This window comes from Pelophylax lessonae, assembly GCF_965119305.1.
Source record: "Pelophylax lessonae genome assembly, chromosome: 1".
Classification (NCBI taxonomy): domain Eukaryota; kingdom Metazoa; phylum Chordata; class Amphibia; order Anura; family Ranidae; genus Pelophylax; species Pelophylax lessonae.
The window spans coordinates 874,912,977-874,936,449 of NC_138768.1; the positions used below are offsets into that span (position 1 = coordinate 874,912,977).

Below are 23,473 nucleotides of genomic sequence, written 5' to 3' on the forward strand. Positions count from 1 at the left end.
ACATTAAATCTGCCCATTAGAGTGCCCCTTAACATTAAATCTGCCCATTAGAGTGCCCCTTAACATTAAATCTGCCCATTAGAGTGCCCCTTAACATAAAATAAGGGGCATGCTGATGGGCACATTTTTTTTATGGGGCACTCTAATGAGCACTACAAAATATGCCCATCAATCTGCACACTTTAAAAACCTCCCATCAGCTTTAAGTGCAGCTATGACCACATTCCTTTCTCCCCTTGTGCTCCACATACCTGGAGCCAGGAGCCGAGCCAGAAGCCACGAGTAGGGGGGCGGGGCGCGCACATAATGTCACGCCCCAACTCGCTGCCTGGCTGAATGGGAGCCGCAGTCAGGAGCGGGGGGCGGGTCGTGCGCGTGACGTCACGCCCCTACTCGCGGCCCGACAGGACACCGGCCGGGAACCGCAGCGCACACACAGTACGTCACTGGTTGCTGGGACACCCGCGGTCCCAGCAAACCATTGAATGAATAAAGGAGGCGGCCTCGCGGTCCGGGTGAAAGCATCGTGCGGGCCGCCAATGGACCGCGGGCCGCCATTTAGTGACGGCCAGTATAAAATGTTCCCACAATAAAAGGAAAAAATGGACTTACAACTTTTGAGGCTGCGATCACCCCTCAATTGGGGGTAACAAATGGCCTTCCTAGTACGCAGGGCCATTGTGGTTGCTCTCTATGCCTTGGGCATGTCCATCCTAGGTGGGGTTTTTAGGTAAGTGAAGGAATTGATAAGAGGGGTCATTGGGAAAAAGGCCATCAGTAGATCAATTGGCAGAGGTGTCTGAAGTGGTTATTGGAAATGATAGGCATGAGTCTTCTGCTTTAGTAGGACATCCAATTACTTCATTTCACTGAATAAAACTCGTTTTGAGGCTTTATATTGCCACTTCTTCAGTTCAAGGTGAGAAAATTGGTGTCTAGTATCAGCTGGCAGTGGGCTCCACTTGGGAGTTTGTGGCAATGTTGTCATCTAGGTGGATCACATGTAGCCAAACTCTACCCTATCCAAGGTTAGTCAGCAATACTTTTCAGAGAAAGTAATCCCTAGACCAGGGGTCTCCACATTTTTTAAACAAAGGGCCAGTTTACTGTCCTTCTGATTTTAGGGGGGGGGGGGGGGACTGTGGCCATTGGGAGTAGAAACGGTCCTGACATCAGTGAAAAAAAAAATGCATTGAATTTCATCCCGTCATTGGTGTCATTTGGCCCAGTTGTTGTCATTGTAAGAAATTGTGCCCCATCATTGGTGTCATTGGGGAGGAATCGTTCCCCATCATTGGTGTCATTCAACCCAGTTGTTAGTGTCATTGGGAGGAATTGTGCCCCAACGTTGGTGTCATTGGGCCCAATTGTTGATGTCATTGGGAGAAATTGTGCCCCATCATTGGGAGGAATTGTGCCCCTTCAGTGTCAGTGGTGGTGGGGGCGATTATTTTATCTACTGACATCAACAATAGGGCATAGTGTCCTAAGGGCCTGATAAAAGCAAGCAAAGGGCCACAGTTTGGAGACCAATGCCCTAGACAATTCACTGAGCCAGGCAGCATGACAGTTGCAGTATGCCTGGCCGCCACTGCACTAATTTGGGAGAGGAACCTGTGGAAAATCAGTGGCTCTTGTAGGGGTGAGTGCTACATTCAGTATCTCACAAAAGTGAGTACTCCTCTCACATTTTTGTAGAATTTTTTTATAACTTTTCATGTGTCATCACTGAAAAAAATGACACTTTGCTACAATGTAAAGTAGTGAGTGTACAGCTTGTATAACAGTGTAAATTTGCTGTCCACTCAAAATAACTCAACACACAGCCGTTAATGTCTAAACCGCTGGTAACAAAAGTGATTATACACCACTAAGTTAAAATGTCCAAATTGGGCCCAAAGTGTCAATATTTTGTGTGGCCACAATTATTCTCCAGCACTGCCTTAATCCTCTTGGACATGGAGTTCACCAGAGCTTCACAGGTTGCCACTCCTGCATAAAAACATCACAGAACTGGTGGATGTTAGAGATCTTGCGCTCCTCCACCTTCCATATGAGGTTGCCCCACAGATGCTTAATATGGTTTAGGTCTGGAGACATGCTTGGTAAGTCCATCCCCTTTGCCCTCAGCTTCTTTAGCAAGGCAGTGGTCGTCTTGGAAGTGTGTTACGGGTCATTATGTTGGAATACTGCCCTGCGGCCCAGACTCCGAAGGGAGGGGATCATGCTCTGCTTCAGTATGTCACAGTACTTGTTGGCATTGTAGGCAAGACACACTTGTCTTTGTACTCCTCACCTGGTTGCCGCCACACATGCTTGACACCATCTGAGCCAAATAAGTGTATCCTGGTCTCATCAGACCACAGGACATGGTTTCAGTAATCCATGTCCTTAGTCTGCTTGTCTTCAGCAAACTGTTGGCAGGCTTTCTTGTGCATCATCTTTAGAAGAGATTTCCTTCTGGGATGACAGCCTTGGAGACCAATTTGATGCACTGTGCGGTGTATGGTCTGAGCACTGACAGGCTGAATCCCCAATCCCTTTAACCTCTGCAGCAATGCTGGCAGCACTCATATGTCTATTTCCCAAAGACAACCTCTGGATATGATGCTGAGCATGTGAACTCAACTTCTTTGGCGAGGCTTGTTCTGATTGGAACCTGTCCTGTTAAACCACTGTATGGTCTTGGCCACCGTGCTGCAGCTCAGTTTCAGGGTCTTGGCAATCTTCTTATAGCCTATGCCATCTTTATGTAGAGCAATAATTATTTTTTTTTCAGATCCTCAGAGAGTTCTTTGCCACGAGGTGCCATGTTGATCTTCCAGTGACCAGTATGAGAGAGTGAGAGCAATAACACCGACTTTAATACATCTGCTCCCCATTCACACCTGATACCTTGTAACACTAACGAGTCACATGACACCGGTGAGGGAAAATGGCTAATTGAGCCCACTTTGGACATTTTCACTTAGGGGTGTACTCACTTTTGTTGCCAGCAGTTTAGACATTAATGGCTGTGTGTTGAGTTATTTTGAGGGGACAGTAAATTTACACTGTTATACAAGCTGTACACTCACTACTTTACATTGTAGCAAAGTGTCATTTCTTCAGTGTTGTCACATGAAAAGATAGAATAAAATATTTACAAAAATGTGAGGGGTGTACTCACTCTTTTGAGATACTGTATATATATCTTTGAATAATGGGAATAAATTAAAGTAAAACTAATGAGTGATTCAACCCCAAACATAGAAGGGAGCTTGGTCTGTGTAGTTTCTTCACTTTCTATTTTATTTGATGCTGGACGGAAGGGACTCAACTGACATTGGTACCAATAATCTACAAGGGCCAAAAGTACAAAACACCTATTTAGTGATTTGGGGTCTTTAAGAATGCTTTCTGGAAAACATTGTTTCTCATAGATCACCAAAATGTTAAATAAATGAATAGTGTTTCTGTTGAGATCAGGGCTTTTCCAGGACTCTTTGTTCGTCTTTAAACTGAAGATAGTTCTTAATGACATTGACTTTATGTTTGGGGTGGTTGTTCTGCTGCAGAGTAAATGTGAGGCCAATCACATGCCTCCCTGATGGTATGGCATGATGGAGAAGTTGAGGACATCATTCTCAACATTGAGGACATCATTGATCCTGACCAAATCTCCAACTCCATTTGCAGAAATTTAGCCCCTCTATCATGCTTCACAATTGCCTGCAGACACTCATTATTGTACCACTCTCTAGACCAGTGATGGCGAACCTTGGCACCCCAGATGTTTTGGAACTACATTTCCCATGATGCTCAACTACACTGCAGAATGCATGAGTATTATGGGAAATATAGTTCCAAAACATCTGGGGTGCCAAGGTTCGCCATCACTGATCTAGACCATCCTAAAAAAAACATCCTACAAAGTGCCTCTTGCTACAGACAAATAATTCAAGTTTTGACCCATCAGTCCAGAGCACCTCCTGCTATTTTTCTGCACCCCAGTTCCTATGTTTTCCTGCATAGTTGAGTCACTTAGCCTTGTTCCCATCTCCTATTCATGAAAATATAGGAATTGGGGTGCAGAAAAATGGCAGCAGGTGCTCTGAACTGATGAGTCAAAATGTGAAATATTTGACTGTAGCAGGAGGCAGTTTGTTGGGGAAAGGGCTGGGGAGCTGTACAATAATGAGTGTCGGCAGGCAACTGTGAAGCATGGTGGATGTTTCTTGCCAGTTGGGCTACATTTCTGCAAATAGAGTTGGAGATTTGGTCAGGATCAATGGTGTCCTCAATGCTGAGAAATTCAGGCAGATAAATATTAATCATGTCATACCATCAGGGAGGCGTGTGTGATTGGCCCTGATCTCATCATCTTGGAGTCTGTCTGGGATGACATGGAGACAGAAGGATTTTAGGCAGCTGACATCCACTCTAGCTCTGTAATTCTGCAAGATTCCCCAAACTAAATTTACAGGTGCATTTCAAGTCTCCACCAGGTCCTCTTATGTAGCAATTGCTTGAAGTGCAGATAAGGACAGAGCTTATCCCAGCTCTAAGCATCTAATGGAAAAGGGAAAGTCCTCCAAATCCCCATAAGAAGGTGTATGACAGCCTCTGGCTGGGCTTCAACAAGGCCACACCCCCAATGCATTTCACTCTGCCCACACAGCTTAGTCATGGGGAACATAATCTCCATGACTATTCTCCATGGCCAGAGTTAAAACGTGTTGGGGACGTGACCTGGTTGGAGCCCGGCTGAGACTGTCATATACCTTCTTATGGGGTTTTGCAGAGATGTGTGACTTCCAGGAATTTTCCCTTTTCCATTAGTTCTCCAAGATGTTTGGAACAACCTACCTGCCGAGTTCCTTCAAAAGCTGTGTGTAAGTGTACCTAGAAAAATTGATGCTGTTTTGAAGGGAAAGGGTGGTCAATATTGATTTGATTTGGATTTCTCTTTTGTTCACTTACTTCCCATTTTGTTAATTAATAAAAATAAATTATGAATACTTCTATTTCTGAAAGCATTCCTCATTTACAGCATTTTTTTCACACCTGCCTAAGATTTTTGCACAATACTGTAAATATAACATAAAAAACTCAATGATGTCACAAATAACACATTAAAAAACATGAGCACATAACACTAATACATAAAACTCTTTCTTGAGATATGTCCATCTTAAGTCGATGTGTATTGCTGATTTACTGCTTCTTCATCTCTTGGGCGGCGCAGCGGAAGAGACGGTAGCAGTGGAAGAGGAGGAGTCAGCCGAGGAGGAGAGGGAGGATGAAGGAGGAGAAGAAGAGGCAGGCTTGCATGCAATTCGTGGCGGTACAACCAAATCTACACGGGTGCCACGGGTTACATGCTTGACGGCCGTCAGAAGGTTCACCCAGTGGGCAGTAAAAGTGATATACCTTCCCTGCCCATGTTCGCTAGACCATTTGTCTGTGGTCAGATGTATCTTGGCACCAACACTGTGTGCCAGAGATATATTCACTTGCCGCTGAACATGGCCATCCAGCTCTGGAATGCCCTTCTGCGAGAAATATTTCCCGCCTGGGACCTTCCATTGTGGTGTTCCAATGGCCACAAATTTACTAAAGGCCTCCAAGTCCACCAGTTGATATGGCAGTAGTTGGCAGGCTATCAGTTCCGACAAGCCAGCAGTCAAACTTTGGGCAAGAGGGTTATCCGGCATCACCATTTTTTTACGCTCCAACATTTGGGCCACAGAAGCCTGGCTTTTTCCAGAACAGCGTGACGACAGCATCATGGAAGGTTGAGTGGAGAACAAATGTGAGGAGAGACGAGAAGGAGAAGAGGCTGGACGGTGAGAGCCTGGAGTGTGGCTTTGTGGGTTCTGATGGCCTTGCTCCCACTGGGCTCGGTGATGGGAGTCCAGGTGCCTTCTTAAGGCGGTCGTCCCTAGGTGAGTGTTGGGCTTACCGCGACTTATGCGTTGACTGCAAAGGCTGCAGATGGCAACACTGTTGTCAGCAATGGACACATTAAAAAAAGCCCACACTGCGGAGCCATGTGCCGGCGTCCTGGGAGCACCAGATGACACTGTACATGGTTGATGGCTCGCTCCTGATACATTTGCAGTCTGCTTTGTACCTCTTGTGCAATGCAAGTTCTGCCTGCCTCTCCTCCCTATCTGCCGGTCCGTCTCTCCCTGTGAACTCCCCTTCTCTTCCTCTCTTGTGGGCACCCACGTGAAGTCCATAGACACGTCATCATCCACGTCACCTTCCCCACCATTAACAATTGAGATCTCGGAGTAGGCAGCAACAGCGGGGACCAACCTCCTTGGGCTGATCTGGGTATTGTCGACAGACTGCTGAGTGGCGGCTGTTGCTACCTCCTCTTCCTGATCCGATGCCAACAAGGGCTGCGCATCACAAATGTCTTGTGATGGATCGGAAAATAATTCCAGAGACTCAAGCGGAGGGTATATGGTGATGGTGGTGGTGGTGTTTGTGGTGGTGTCTTTGGGGGTGCACACAGCAGAGAGTGAAGAGGGTGCAGATAGAGAGGATGAGGAGGGTGCAGAAGAGGAAGGCAGAGTGAGCCACTCAACCATGTCCTTTGACGTAATCGAACGTGCCTTCTGAAACTTCACACTTTGGCTCCGGCCTACTGCTCCTGCCCTACCACCCCTGCGTAAGTGTCTGCCTCTTTCTCTGCCTGTCATGTTTTTTAATTACCCTGTGACAAAAGTCTCTAGAGAATCACAGTATATCTGGAAAAAGGTATATAACACCTCACTTCAATATGTGGTATTGGGGGGTCACTGGTTTATGACAACAGTTGTTCAAAAAATTGGCCAGGGAGATTTGCACTGTGTGTATAAGACTGAACGTAGCAAAAGAGGCAATATTGTTGCAGGACACAAATACACTTGTAAAAGTATAGCCAGATAACACCCTGCTTCAATCTGTGGTATTGGGGGGCCACAGGTTTATTACAACAGTTCTACAAATAATTTGCCAGTAACTGTTGTCACTGTGTGTAGCACAGTTAACACAGCAAGAGAGGCCAATTTTTTGCAGGACTAAAATACACTCTTAGAAAAGTATACTGTTAAATAACAACCCACTTAAATATGTGGTATTGGGGGCCACTGGTCTATCACACCAGTTGTTCAAAAAATTGGCCAGGCCAGACACTGTTTGTACCAGACTTAACTTAGCAAAAGAGGCAATATTGTTGCAAGACACAAATACACTTGTAAACGTATAGTCAGATAACACCCCACTTCAATATGTGGTATTGGGGGGCATTGGTCTATCACACCAGTTATAATACATTATAAGTGCTTTTGTCACTGTTTTTAGTATTGCTGCAGCAACGCTCAGTCACCACACCTGTCACAATGCTGCACAGTGCACAATAATACTACTAATCCACTATAATATGCTTTCTACAAAGTATATTATACTGTGGATTACCCCCCCCCCCCCTATATAGTGCACTGCACAGCAATACCAAAAAAAATGCAGCCCTTTAAATGACTTTTGTGGACATTAACAGAGCGATTTGTGTCACTGCTGCCGATCTCTAACTGCCCCTAAAGCACAGACTGGATACCTGTCCCTAACCTGAAAAGAGACTGGACCTATACCGAAATACCAGCCCTGAAAAGGACTTTTGTGGACATTAACAGAGCAATTTGTGTGACTGTGCTTTAGGAGCAGTTAGAGAGATAAGCAGCAGTCACACAAATTGCTCTGTTAATGTCCACAAAAGTCCTTTTCAGGGCTGGTATTTCGGTATAGGTCCAGTCTCTTTTCAGGTTAGGGACAGGTATCCAGTCTGTGCTTTAGGAGCAGTTAGAGAGATAAGCAGCAGATTGGATATCTGCCCCTAACCTGAAAAGAGACTGTAGTAGACCTATACCGAAATACCAGCCCTGAAAAGGACTTTTGTGGATCTTACCAGAGCTATTTGTGCCTGGCAATCTCTCCCTGATGCATACAGCAGACCTCTCCCTATGCTGACAAAAAGCAGAATGTGAAATGGCCGCCTGCTCTGGTCTATTTATAGGGTAGGGGGCATGTCCATGTGCTGGAATGTTTCAATTGGCTGTCCCATTCCACCTGGCGGCTGTGTCATGGGTCAAAGTTCTCCCCTATGTAAACTAATATGACCGCCCTGAACAACGCCATGTGTTCGCAAAATTGGCTGGTAGCGAACAAGCAAAATTTTCCACGAACCGAACGCCGGGCGAACCGCAAGGCCATCTCTAATTGGGGATCTGTCCCACCCAGAGCACTATCAGATTCCCAGTAAAACCAGCCCCAGAACAGAATTTACTAATACAGGGTAAAGAACTAGCACTAACAATGCCAGTACCTCTGGCAGAGAAAGTGGCATAAAAAATGCTCATAGTGGCTAATATTGCACAAGAGTTTAGGAGAGTTCATGGGCATTGGGCTAGGTGGTAGTTATGGGTGCTGTTCCCGCACCTGCAACTACCCACAGTCAAACGCCGTTCTGTAGAAACCTATGGGGCTGCCATACATTCTTAATGGCACCCCCACGCAGCTCAACCTGTAGCGTGTTTGTGGGTGTGGGAACCGCAGGGAAATCGCATGTGCAAAAGCACCATGCGATTTTCCTGCAGGCGCATTTTGAAAAAAGGTTAGAATGAATGGGCTGTCATGCCGAGCAGATGCGAGCCGCAAACCTGCTGAAGTGTGAACTTAGCCTTAGGATGTAGGGCAGTGTACAGAGATCAGTAGTTTGTAGGGCAGTGTACAGAGGTCAGAAGTAAGTAGGGAAGTATGCAGAGGTCAGAAGTAAGTAGGGAAATGTACATAGGTCAGAAGTAAGTAGGGCAGTGTACAGAGGTCAGAAGGAGGTAGGGCAGTGTACAGAGGTCAGAAGGATGTAGCGCAGTGTACAGAGGTCAGTAGCATTTAGGGCAGTGTACATGGGTCAGTAGTTTGTAGGGCAGTGTACAGAGGTCAGTAGTAAGTAGGGAAGTGTACAGAGGTCAGCAGTTTGTAGGGCAGTGTACAGAGGTCATTGGTTTGTAGGGCAGTGTACAGAGGTCAGTAGAATGTTGGGCAGTTTACAGAGAACAGTAGGGCATAGGATAGGGGTCTTCAGTGCAGAGGACAGAAGTTGACAGGACAGAGGATACAGGGTCAGTAGGGCAGAGGACAGGGGGAAACGAGACAGTGTACATGAGCAGTGTACGGAGGTCATTAGATCGTAGAACAGTGTACGGAGGATCAAGAGGTAACAGTAGGGGGGCCAGCATGGTACAGTAAAAGGTTCAAGAGCGCAGGGCACAGTGCAGGGAGTAAAAAGCAAAGTACAGGGGGGGCAGGAAGAAAGAGTACGGGGAGTGGGAGGGCACAATATGGGGGTCAGGAGGGCACAATATGGGGGGCTGGGAGGACACATATCAGGGGGGTCAGAAGGATAGAGTATGGGTGGTGGGAGGGCACAGTACAGGGGTCAGGCGGGTACAATAAAGGGTCTGGGAAGGCACACCAGGGGGGTCAGGAGGGAAGAGTACAGGGGGCCGAAGGGCACAGTACAAGGGGCGGGAAGGCACAGTATAGGGGCTAGGAGGGCGCACACTAGGTGGATCAGATGGAAAGAGTACAGGGGTCAGGAGGGCATGCTACAGGGGACGGGAGGGCACAGTATAGATGAATCAGATGGAAAGAGTACAGGGGTCAGGAGGGCAGAGTATAGGGGCTGGGGGGCACACACTAGGAGGATCAGGAGGAAAAAGTACAGGAGTCAGGTGGGACTGCACCAGGGAGGTCAAGAGGGAAGAGTACAGGGGGTGGGAGCGAACAGTACAGGGTTCGAGTGGGCACACACCAGGGGGGTCAGGAGGGAAGAGTACAGGGAATGGGAGGGCGCAGAAAAGGAGTCAGGACTTGGCTCCCTCTGCTCAGCTCATCACACTACCATCACCCTCCCCATCCCACCCACTCAATTCTAAATAGCCAGGAGTCTCCGTCTTGGGGATGTTTTTTCGGGAGAGTGCCTGCAAAACAGCCAACCAAACGAGGTGGGGGGGGGGGTACAGGGGGTGGAGATTCAGTCCGTGCAGAGAGTTGGTAGAAATGAATCCCTAACACTGTGGAACCGTTATTCGAGATGTGCTGTCTGGACCTCTGCCCTAATTTTTGGGAATATAATAGAATTACTGATAGTTGGCAAGTATGAGCAGCGTGGGCTCTAGGGGCAGCTGCTATGGGCCCCTTAACAATGACTGGCCCCAGGGCAGCTTCCCCTTTTGCCCCACATTAAAGACAGCCCTGCCTCACACCCTAATCCCCCCTCCACCAAATGATTTGGACCAGTACGCAAAGTAAGGTCATGTGCGTGTAAAGGCAGGCGTCCCAATACTTTTGGTAATATAGTGTATGACAACAGTGGGCCATGTATAGTTAATTAATTTTACAATCTGATGTAATCAAATGTTTATTTCAGGGTGACAAGGCTCATAATTATTTGCAACATGAAAAACAAAATAATCTAATCATCCGTTTTGCCGGTTTGTCCCAGTTGGGTTAATTTCCCCGAAGTAGCTGATCACATCTATATAAAAGAACCCATGAAAAATTCCTAAGACACAACCTCTGCCGAAGCACGGAGGTACACGTAACATCGGGAATGACACATTCTGTGTTATAATACAGATCATCGTATTCCCGGGACGAATGGTGAGACAAACAATATTCCACTTCTATCATTAATGAGGACATTCTATAGACTGCCGAGATCTGACATACAAAATGATTTATCATTGATTTACTGATTGATGTTTTATCATTTCTTATCAGTTTGTGTCCCTGTAAGGACAGGTATAACAATTTCCATAATCTTCATAATATAATTTATGTACAGGAGATGTTACATATTCATATCGGACATTATCACATCTTCAGGAGATTCTTATCATAGAAAACATTATTCTCCAATATACTGTATCACCTGCATTATTAACCACTAACTGCCCAAGCTAATTTTGACACTTCTCTCATATATGTAAAAAAAAAAAAACATTATATATATATCTACAGTGGGTATCGAAAGTTTGGGCTCCCCAGGTAAATATTTGTATTAATGTGCATAAAGAAGCCAAGTAAAGATGGAACAATCTCCAAAAGGCATCAAATTACAGATTAGACATTCTTATAATATGTCAACAAAAGTTAGATTTTATTTCCATTATTTACACTTTCAAAATTACAGAAAACAAAAAAATGGCGTCTGCAAAAGTTTGGGCACCCTGCAGAATTTATAGCATGCACTGCCCCCTTTGCAAGGCTGAGACCTTCCCGTGTCATGGATTGTTCTCAATCATCATCTGGGAAGACCAGGTGATGTCAATCTCAAAGGTTTTAAATGCCCAGACTCATCTGACCTTGCCCCAACAATCAGCACCATGGGATCTTCTAAGCAGTTGCCTAGAAAACTGAAACTGAAAATAGTTGACGCTCACAAAGCTGGAGAAGGCTATAAGAAGATAGTAAAGCGTTTTCAGATGTCAATATCAGGCCTTCTACTCCTCTACTCCTTTTTTTTCACCTCCTCCCCCTTCCACTCCTCTTCTTCCTCTCCCCCTGCCTGTCCTCCTTCACATCCTCGTTTTCCTCTTCCTCTCTTTCTACTCCTTCCCTACTCCTTCCCTTTCTCCTTTATCTCTTATTCCCTCTACTTCTTGTCCCCTTCCTTCTTTACCTCCTCTATCTATTCCTCTTTTCCTTCTTCCTTTGCCTTTTCCCCCTTTTTCTACTTCTTCCTATCTTCCGCCATCTCCTCCCTCTACTTCTCCTTCCCTTTCCCCTTCATCTTCTAATTCAGCCCTCAAAGTTTCCACTCGCCTGCTCGAATTTGGCAAGTGAAAATTAGTAGAGGGCGAGTGTGGAGCAGCTGCAAACTGGGCGGTGTGGCCATCAGAGCGGCTCTGCCCCCCAGGGTCACTCTAATACCCTGTAAAAAAGGCCACGCCACTTCTGTCAGTAGGATCTAGCAGCCGGATTGCACAGAGCAGGGATCTCCCACTGGGACGCAGCTTGTATATGAATAGCTGGCCGCTGTCAAACAAAGTCCGGCCCCCTGGACCGACTCTCATGATAGACAGCACACTGGTCCAATGCCGGTCCAGGGGGTGGGACTTTGTTTGACAGCGGCTGGCTATGCATATACAAGCTGCTCTGTGTGATCTGGTCACCAGATCCTCCTGATTTCTCCCTGCTGCATTGATAAGCACTGATGAGGCTACAATGATGGGTACTGATAAATTGCACTGATGGGCACTAATGAGGCGGCACTGATAATCTGCACTTATGGGCAATAATAGACCGGCACTCTTAAGCTGCACTGGTAAGGCAGCACTAATATGCTGCACTGATGGGCACTGATAGGCTGCACTGGTGGCCCCTAATAAAGCTGCACTGATGGCCACTGATGAGGCTGCACTGATGGCAACTGATGAGGCTGCACTGATGGCCACTGATGAGGCTGCACTGATGGCCACTGATGAGGGTGCACTGATGGCCACTGATGAGGCTGCACTGATGGCCACTGATGAGGCTGCACTGATGGCCACTGATGAGGCTACACTGATGGCCACTGATGAGGCTACACTGATGGCCACTGATGAGGCTACACTGATGGCCACTGATGAGGCTACACTGATGGCCACTGATGAGGCTACACTGATGGCCACTGATATGGCTGCACTAATGGGTACTGATATGCTTTATGTTAATATTGTTAAAGTTGTTGTTAAATGTTTTATGTAGAATTAAGTTACAAAAATAAATATTAACAGTGTAATTTCATGAGATCATTTATGAGGGCGTGTTTAGGGGCAGGCTTAGGGGCGGGGCAGGATAGGGGTTGGGTGGTGCAACTGGTGGCGAGTTTCTCTTAAGGCCTGGATAGTGGCTCAGGACTTGAAATGTTGAGCCCTGTTCCAATCCCTCTACTCCTTTTCTCCCATGTCCTTCACCTCCTCCTCCCTCTACTCCCCTTTTCTATCCTCCTCCCCCTTTGACTTCTCGTTTTCAACCTCCCTCACCTCCTCCTTCTACTCCCTCTACTCCTCCTCCCCGAACTCTTCTTGCACTTACTCCTTCACCTCTTCCTCTACTTTTTTTTCTACTGCCTCTTTCCTCTCCTCTTTCTTTTACTCCTTCTCTCCTTCCTCCTTCTATCCCTCCTCCTTAAACTCCTCCTCCCTCTACTCTGCTGTGGATTAGGTTAGAGCAGGGTTTGGTGAAATTCAAAAAAGTTTGAATTTCGAACCCCTTTAAAATCAATTGGAGCTGAATCTGTCAAATAAAAATGCTTATTTTTTGGGCATATAGCAAATTTTCAAAAAATGCAATATTTCTCTCCCACTAACCATGTTAGCACATATACATTAATGATATGATTTCCCATGGCCCCCTAACTCTTTTCCTTATTTAGTAATATCCCTTAGGGCCCTTTCACACTGTCCGTCCATCGGACGGACTCCGTTTTTCTCAGCGGGGGATCGATCCGCCGATCCCCCGCTGAGCAGGAGAATGACAGCTGTTCTCCGCGCTGTGTGCAGAGACACAGCTGTCAGTTCCCCATACATCTCTATGGGGGAATCAGATGGGAACGGACCGTCGGTCCGTTCTCATCCGATCCCATCCGATCCGCTGGACGGATGGAAAATAGGGTTTCCATCTGTCCAGATTTGACGGATCGGATGTCAGCGGACATGTCTCTGCTGACATCCGATGCCCCATCGGGATGCATGGGGGGATCGTTCAGATCCGCCAAAAAAACAGACAGGCGGATCTGAACGGTCCGCCTGTGTGAAAGAGCCCTTAGGGCCCCTAACTCTTTTCCTTATTTAGGAATATCCCTTAAGGCCTCCTATGTTATTTTTTACTCAACAAATTATCCCCCAATTTTCCTCAAGCTTATCTCTGTTAACTGCTTTATATAAATTTCCAATCTTTGGGCTGCTACCAGTTGCTCCACTCACTCAAATTCTCTTTTCTATCAAATATCAAATAAACTATTTCGGATTTCTGTAAAAATTGAGAACCTAGACCAAGTCATTCTGTGTTTCAACTTACCAAATGTGCACAACATGGGGGGAATATTGCCAGGGGGCTCCCTGCACCCCCTTCTTTGAACCAAACGAAACTCCATGTCCTCAACATGGGGGCTACCATGTCAGGGGGACTCCCATGTTGATGAGAACAAAGGTTTATAAGTGGGAGGCTTATCGGAATCGGGAAGCCCCCTTTTACAATAAGGGGGCACCTTGATACTGCCCCTCCCATATGAATGAGTATAGGGTACGTAGTGCCCCTATTTGTTCACAACTTTCCCAGTGCGTCCTTCATATCCTTCCTCTACACCTTTTCTCCCTTTAGTCTTCCTCTACTTTCTCTTCCTTCTACTCCTATTTTCCCTCTTCTGATTCTTTGTTTAACTCACCCTTCTTCTACTCCTGTTCTCCCTCTCCTCCTCGTCTTCTTCTTTCAACCTTACCTCTTCCTCCCTTTACTTCTTCCTCTGCTCCTCATCTCCTTTCTCTTTCACCTCCTCCTCTTCTTCCCCCTTCACCTCCACTTCCTCCCTCTTGTCCTCTTCTCTTTCCTCCTTTACTTCCTCCTTTATACTCCTCTTCTTTTTTTACTCCTTCCCCCTTCCTTCTTATATCCTTCTCCTCCCAACTCTCCTCCTTCACTCCCTCCACTCCTCTTCTACTTCCTCCTTCACTTCCTCCCTGCTTCCATCTTCAACTCCGCCTCTTTCTCGCCCCTTCCTCTTTAACTTCTTCCTCCTCTCTCTACTCCTTTTCACATTCCCCTTTCACGCCCTCCCTTTACTCCTCTTCACTTTCTACCTCCTTCTCCCTATTATCCTTCACCTCTTCCTACACCTTCCATGAATCCTTCACCTCTTCCTCCTCCTCCCCTTCACCCTTCACCTCTTTCTCCCCTTCACCCTTCACCTCTTTCTCCCCTTCATCCTTCACCTCTTTCTCCCCTTCACCCTTCACCTCTTTCTCCTCCTCCTCGCCTTCATCCTTCACCTCTTTCTCCCCTTCACCCTTCACCTCTTTCTCCCCTTCATCCTTCACCTCTTTCTCCCCTTCACCCTTCACCTCTTTCTCCTCCTCCTCGCCTTCATCCTTCACATCTTTCTTCCCTTCACCTCTTTCTCTCCTTCATACTTCACCTCTTTCTCCTCCTCCTCGCCTTCATCCTTCACATCTTTCTCCTCCTCTTCTTTATCCATCACCTCTTTCTCCTCCTCCCCATTCCTCCCTCCCTTTATCTTCCCTCTACTCCACTTTTCCTTCCCTTCCTCTATTACTGCCTTCTTTTTCCTCTACTGTTCTTCTACTCTTCCCCTTCCTCCTTCACCTTCTCCTCCCTCTACCCCCTTCCTCTTCTCTGCATCTGATGTGTGATTGTCTCCTCCACAGATGGTGTATCCTGAGAATTGCACAGCCATCACTGAAATTCTGCTCACCGGATTTAAAGCTTTTCAAGGCTTCAGGACCCCAATGTTTGTTCTGTTTCTGATCATTTACCTTTTGATTTGCTGTGAAAATGTATTGATCATTAGGGATGATCGAACGGTTCGGGTCCACCATCGGTTCGGCCCGAACATTGGGTGTTCGAGGTTCGGCCGAATTTAGAACTTTTTGCCCAAAAAGTTCGGAATTCGGCAACCAGAACCGCCCAAAATGCAATGCTTCAGGAAATGGGCTTTAAAAACCCGTGATTGGACCAGAACCATTAGCAAAAGCCGTTTGAGGGGGCAGGAGAATGCTAGGAATGTGATTGGAGTGACTAGGGGGTCCCTAGACCAATCATTAGTGAATACGCCCCCCCCCCAGTATATAAGATCGCCCCCGCCATATTCCCAGCATTGTTATACTGGACATGGAAGAGAGTGGAAGCAGTTCTGTTAATTTTACTTTAAAAGTGTCATTTAGCAATTATTAGTGTGAGGAAAGGGATATCTAGTGTAGTTAGAGTGCTCCTTTACACTTAAGTTAGCTTCAAAAATTTAGTTTCTGTAGGGAAAGTGTTAAGTGTAAGGGGACCGTAGTGTAGTGTAGGGTTAACTGACAGTGACTGCTATGGCAGGGTGACAAAACCCTTCCATAGCAGGGTGACCGCTATAGAGAAATGATCATTTCTCTGAGTTGCTTCGGGACAGGTATGTGGCTTCTCACCAGCCAAGCATTTTTTAATGCTGCAGGGGCTGCCACTGCCAGTGCTTTTTTGAGGACATGTTTGATGTCAGACATGACATCTGAAAATGTGTATAGGGGGAATATATACACATATATGTCTGAATATATACCCCTAGACATATATAGGTGTGATAGTAGCAGAAATAAATGCTTGCGCTAATGAAATCATTTACAGTAATATATTTCTGCTACTATCACACCTATATATGTCTAGGGGTATATATTCAGACATATATGCCTATATATACCCCCTATACACATGTTCAGATGTTTTGCCTGCCTCAAAAGAACCCCAAAAAATGCCAAAAAAACGCTAGTGTCAAAAAAAAAAAATGCCCAGGTGTGTTTTTGCTGGCATTTTTTGGGGGGTTTTGGAGGCAGGCAAAACATCAGAACTTGTGCACAGTACCACTATACACAAGTTCAGATGTTTTGCCTGCCTCAAAAGAACCCCAAAAAATGCCAAAAAAAACGCTAGCGTCAAAAAAAAAATGCCCAGGTGTGTTTTTGCTGGCATTTTTTGGGGGGTTTTGGAGGCAGGCAAAACATCAGAACTTGTGCACAGTACCACTATACACAAGTTCAGATGTTTTTCCTGACTGCAAAGAACCCAAAAAAATGCCTGCTATTAAACCGGCAAGGTGTTACAGCAGAGAAGCCATATTCCTGTGCTTAAAGTTTTCTAATACAAACAATCTTTTTTTTTATGGTTCTGGACATGCTACAGAGCTGAAACTTCACAGGTACACCTTTTAGACCCCCCAGACACAAAATCACACAAAAAAAGTTCTTAAAAATTGTCATTTTTGATAAAAAAGCCAATTATTGAAAAATTAAAAAAAAAAAAAAAAAAGAGATTTTTTGATTTTTACTTTGGATTTAGTATCTGGGGGGTCTAAAAAGTGTACATGTGAAGTTTCAGCTCTGTAGCATGTCCAGAACCCCCCAAAAATTAGCATTTTCTTATAATTTTTATTAGAACAGGAATACGGCTTCTCTACGGCGCTTTTTCTTGCATTTATCGGGCATTTTTGGAGGCAGGCATGACTTTTTTTGGATTTAGTGTCTGGGAGGTCTAAAAAGTGTACCTGTGAAGTTTCAGCTCTGTAGCATGTCCAGAACCAGAAAAAAGATAATTTTTCAGTAGAGCAGGGATGGTGGGACCCCTCTTTTACACTTATATGATCTTTTTTTGGGGTTCTGGACATGCTACAGAGCTGAAACTTCACAGGTACACCTTTTAGACCCCCCAGACACAAAATCACACAAAAAAAGTTCTTAAAAATTGTCATTTTTGATAAAAAAGCCAATTATTGAAAAATTAAAAAAAAAAAAAAAAAAGAGAGATTTTTTGATTTTTACTTTGGATTTAGTGTCTGGGGGGTCTAAAAAGTGTACATGTGAAGTTTCAGCTCTGTAGCATGTCCAGAACCATAAAAAAAAAGATTGTTTGTATTAGAAAACTTTAAGCACAGGAATATGGCTTCTCTGCTGTAACACCTTGCCGGTTTAATAGCAGGCATTTTTTTGGGTTCTTTGCAGTCAGGAAAAACATCTGAACTTGTGTATAGTGGTACTGTGCACAAGTTCTGATGTTTTGCCTGCCTCCAAAATTCCCCAAAAAATGCCAGCAAAAACACACCTGGGCATTTTTTTTTTTGACGCTAGCGTTTTTTTTGGCATTTTTTGGGGTTCTTTTGAGGCAGGCAAAACATCTGAACATGTGTATAGGGTGTATATATAGGCATATATGTCTGAATATATACCCCTAGACATATATAGGTGTGATAGTAGCAGAAATATATTACTGTAAATGATTTCATTAGCGCAAGCATTTATTTCTGCTACTATCACACCTATATATGTCTAGGGAAATATATTCAGACATATATGTCTATATATCCCCCCTATACACATGTTCAGATGTTTTTCCTGACTGCAAAGAACCCAAAAAAATGCCTGCTATTAAACCGGCAAGGTGTTACAGCAGAGAAGCCATATTCCTGTGCTTAAAGTTTTCTAATACAAACGATCTTTTTTTTTCTGGTTCTGGACATGCTACAGAGCTGAAACCTCACATGTACACTTTTTAGACCCCCCAGATACTAAATTCAAAGTAAAAATCAAAAAATCTCTTTTTTTTTTTTTTAATTTTTCAATAATTGGCTTTTTTTATCAAAAATGACAATTTTTAAGAACTTTTTTTTGTGTGATTTTGTGTCTGGGGGGTCTAAAATGTGTACCTGTGAAGTTTCAGCTCTGTAGCATGTCCAGAACCAGAAAAGAAAGATCATATAGGTGTTAAAGTTAAAGGAGGCTCCCGAACCACATCCCTGTTCTACTGAAAAATTATCTTTTTTTTTTTCATGGTTCTGGACATGCTACAGAGCTGAAACTTCACATGTACACCTTTTAGACCCCCCAGATACTAAATCCAAAGTAAAAATCAAAAAAATCTCTTTTTTTTTTTTTTTTTAATTTTTCAATAATTGGCTTTTTTATCAAAAATGACAATTTTTAAGAACTTTTTTTTGTGTGATTAATAGTTAATGGGGCATGACCCAGAACCCTAGGCACTTTTTAGGGGCATTTATTGGGTTTTAGGGCTTAAAAATTGTGTTTTTTGATTACAGAAGTTCGGGTCCCATTGATTTCAATGGGGTTCTGAAATCCGGGCCGAACTTTCGTGAAGTTCGGGTGTTCTGGTCGAACCGAACTTTTCAAAAGTTCGATCATCCCTATTGATCATCTATATTATTTTTAGTAGCGCTCGTCTCAAGGCGCTGATGTTTTTTATAATTCAGAGCATGTGTGTATGTGATCTGCTTCACATCTCGAATGTTATTCCAAAATTCCTAAATGACGTTCTTCATGAGAGGCCGACCTTTACTGTCACTGGCTGCATTGTACAATTACAGATGCATGGGACTTCGGGAGTGATTGGTTCTTTCCATTATGCTTTAATGTCCTATGATCGATATTTGGCAATTTGCCATCCGTTACGTTATTCTTCTTTCGTGAATAACAAAATTTATTTTCAGATCATCGTCATCTTTTGGATTGTTTCAATTTCTTGTCCAGGTGTAATATCCGGGTTCATGAGTCAGTTACAATTTTGTGATAATGACACAATTCACCATTTCATCTGTGATTCTACTCCGTTTCTGGACCTGGCCACCTCTGATACAACACATATTCGTCTCTTTTCTGTTGTAGTAAGTGCTTTTATGATATTGGGCACATTTTTGTCTGTTTTTGTGACATATGTTTTTATAATTCACACAGTTCTTAAAATTCGCTCATCCTCCGGGAGGAAGAAGACCTTTTCTACATGTAGCTCCCACCTCATTGTGTTCTCCATGCAGTACTGTCTCTCTCTTGGTGTCTATGTGTTGCCAGCTAAAGTAGTAACAATCCAACTTACCATCACCACCACATTTATACTGTTTTTCTGGACCCCCTTAGTGAACCCGCTGATATATACATTTAACAGTAAAGAGTTTCGTGCAGAATGCCTGAAAAAGATTAGGACAGTGGATAGGATATTTGGATATCACATTTTCCTGTGAACCTATTAGACCTATAATTTTTGGTCACCTAATACTCCAGACAGATATTACATACACACATTAATGCAGTTCTGCATTCATTATTCTTTAGATGCAAGCAGTACCACAACATGACCTAGTATTACCCTATTGCAGCCTCTGTACATCAGAGCTCAGACTGAGTTAGAGGGAGCAATACGAGGAACCGATCAGGTGTGCTGCAGTGCAAGCTCATTAGTCTGCTGATTCTCCTTTCACTGTCCAGTCACAGACTAGGGGAGGGGCAAGACCTATAAATCTTATTTACCACTTTCCGTCCAGCCATAGTACAGAAACAGCCAGATGGGAACAGTTCTGATGTAGGTATCCGAACGTCCTACTATATCGCGCACATGAGGGCACTTTGTAGAAAGTGCAGCAGCAGGATCCGTGACCTGCTAGTGACCGATTGTTCTATCAAGTTGCTGTGCTTGGCCCTTTTATCATGTGATCGCTGTGACCAATCACAACGAGCACATGAACAGTAGTAAACAATGATGTCGTTGTTTTCTTCTGTGTGAGCTCTGTGATTGGTCACAGCAATCACATGGTACCAGGACCAGTCACAGCATGAATAAAACCTTCACACAGTCTTCTACCAATTGCTTATTACAGTGTTTGATCACTGTAATAACCAATCACAGTGTTAACCACTTTACCACCGGAGGATTTTGCTGTCTTCCGTCCAGGCCACTTTTTGCGATTCGGCGCTGTGCGACTTCAACTGACAATTGCGCAGTCGTGCGACGCCGTACCCAAACGAAATTTACGTCCTTTTTTTCCCACAAACAGAGCTTTCTTTTGGTGGTATTTGATCACCTGTGCGATTTTTACTTTTTGCGCTATAAACAAAAAAAGAGCATTTATTTTGAAAAAATAACAATATTTTTAACATTTTTTTATATGAAATTCCCCCCAAAAAAGATGTAAAAACCAATTTTTTTAAACATTTTTGGCCAATTTGTTTTATGCTACATATGTTTGGTAAAAAAAATCGCAATAAGCGTATTTTGATTGGTTTGCGCAAAAGTTATTGCGTTTACTAACAAAGGGAAAGATTTCTGTCATTTTTGGTGTTTTTTTTTTAACGCGTAATGGTGGCGATCTGCGATTTTTTTTGCGGTACTGCGACATTGTGGCGGACAGACCGGACCCCTGACTGACATTTTTGACACTTTTGGGGGTACCAGTGACATTACTGCAGTAATCAGTGCTATATATATGCACTGTTACTGTAAAAATGACACTGGCAGGGAAGGGGTTAATTTTATTGGAGAGGGAGGGGTTAATGTATGCCTGGTGCTTACTGACGTGTAGGGGGGGAGGTGACTATGTGATTCATGGACAGATCGGATGTCCAGCTATGCTGAACAGTCCGATCTGTCACTCCCTGTCACTATGGAGATCCGCCCGCTGTGTTTACACACAGCGGGCGGATCTCCAGACTCGATCCCCGACGATCGGGTAAGAGCAGCGGCAATCGCCGCTGCTCCTCCCCTGGCCCGACTCCCGCTGTGAATGAAAACAGCGGGAGCGAGCCTCCGGCGGCGCGCAAGCGCCGCCCAGAAGGGGGAGTGTCCAGTCACGTTAATACTACGTGGCTGGACGATAACGAACCACTCTGCCGCAGTAGTATTACTGTGAGCGGTTGCAGAGTGGTTAAAAAAAAAAAAAAAAAATCACCTCCCCCAGAGTAGTACAGTGTCACTATGGTAACACTGCACTGGTCTGGTGACAGTATGTAAAAAAATTATACATTTTTAAAAAAAATCATATATTTTTTTTTTTTTACATACTCTCACGTTAGTACCACTGCCATACCAGTTACGGGGTCTCTGATTACCGCCACACCAGTTATATTTTCCCTAATCTCCACCACACAGGTGATCGTGTCTACTGTTTTGAAGCTCCAGGGTCCAGCCTCCAAAAATGTGATAAGTAGCCCAGAAATTAGATATGTAATTTATGCCCCTAGAAGATCGGAAGGTGCTTCTTGGATTTTGGGCCCTCAGCTAGGCTGTGATAAAGTCTCACACATGTGATATAATAATACTCATGAAGAGTCGCAGAATGCGTTTTGGGGTGTAATTGTAAATATGCCTATGCTGTGTTATATTATATATATATATATATATATATATATATATATATATATACAGTATATATATCTTAAATATCTTGTTAAAATGACAACTTTGTGAAAAAAACAATAACATTTGTTTCATTTTCCAAAAAATTGCGACAAAAAATTAAAAATTTAAAAAAAACTCACCATGCCTCTTACTAAATACCGTGGACTGTCTACTTTCCAAAAAGGGGCCATTTAGAGGGTATTTTTACTGTCCTGGCATTTTAGGGTCTCAGGAAATGCTGTCAGTACATCAGGATTAATACATTTTCAAATATACACTGTGTGCATAATATTAGGCAAGTATTTTGACCAAATCATAATTTTTATGCATAGTGTCCAACTCCAAGCTGTATAAACTTGAATGCTTATTGGATTAATCATTAAGGCATATCAGGTGATGTGTATTTGTGTAATGAGGGAGGGTGTGAGCTAAGGAGATCAATATCCTATATCAAGGTGTGCATAATTATTAGGTAGCTTCTTTTCCTCAGGCAAAATGGGCCAAAAAAAGATTTAACTGACTCTGAAAAGTCAAAAATTGTAAAAAAAAAAAGTATTTCAGAGGGGTGCAGCACTCTTCAAATAGCTAAGATATTGGGGCATGATCACAGAAACATCAAACATTTTGTTGCAAATAGTCAACAGAGTCGCAAGAAACGTGTTGAGAAAAAGACGCAAACTAACTGCCAGTGCCACATAATTGAGAAGACCCAACCGTGAAGCTACCAGGAACTCATTATCCTCCAGTGCTGTCATATTCTAGAACTGCAACCTTTCTGGAGTGCCCAGAACTAAGCACAAGGTGTTTAGTGCTCAGAGACATGGCCAAGGTAAGGAAGGCTGAAACCAGACCACCACTGAACAAGACACATAGGTTGAAACATCAAGACTGGGCCAAGAAATATCTGAAGGCATATTTTTCAAAGGTTTTTGGACTGATGACATGAGAGTGACTCTTGACAGATCAGATGGATGGGCCTGAGGCTGGATCAGTAACGGGCACTGAGCTCCACTTCGACTCAGACCCCAGCAAGATGGAGGTGGGGTACTGGTATGGGCTGGTATTATTAAAGATGAGCTAGTTGGACCTTTTCAGGTTGAAGATGGACTCAGCATCAACTTCCAAACCTACTGCCAGTTTTTAGAAGATACTTTATTCAAGCATTGGTACAGGAAAAAGTCTGGAAGTAAAAAGAGAGAAGAGGTGCCTCTAAGTGTAGACGTTAGTACATTTATTAAGATATAATAAGCACTCACATCGGTTCAAGATTACAAATGGTAGGTGGGCACCATCCTTGGTGTTCCAGAATAGGAGAGTTCGTCATCCTGTGGACGCCACCATCGGAACACTCCTACCCTGGAACACCAAGGATGGTGCCCACCTACCATTTGTAATCTTGAACCGATGTGAATGCTTATTATATCTTAATAAATGTACTAAAGTCTACACTTAGAGGCACCCCTTCTCTCTTTTTACTTCCAGCTTTGTTGGAACCTTTGGCTTATTGGTTCATTTG

At 44.2% G+C, this 23,473-nt stretch overlaps 2 protein-coding genes across 2 annotated transcripts in view; both read left to right on the forward strand.

Annotated features, from left to right (window-relative positions):
• Window positions 1–23,473, forward strand: part of LOC309545654 (olfactory receptor 2A12-like) — a gene marked incomplete at both ends in the record, with an annotated part of 487,251 nt that overhangs the window by 281,618 nt on the left and 182,160 nt on the right. The gene's annotated exons all lie outside the window — the stretch shown is intronic.
• On the forward strand, window positions 15,459–19,807 carry LOC309546044 (olfactory receptor 6X1-like; the record flags this gene model as incomplete). The annotated part of the gene is made up of 2 exons (XM_082245522.1): window positions 15,459–15,587; window positions 18,977–19,807. The coding sequence occupies 2 exons, from the start codon at window positions 15,459–15,461 to the stop codon at window positions 19,805–19,807; spliced, it is 960 nt and encodes a 319-aa protein (XP_082101648.1).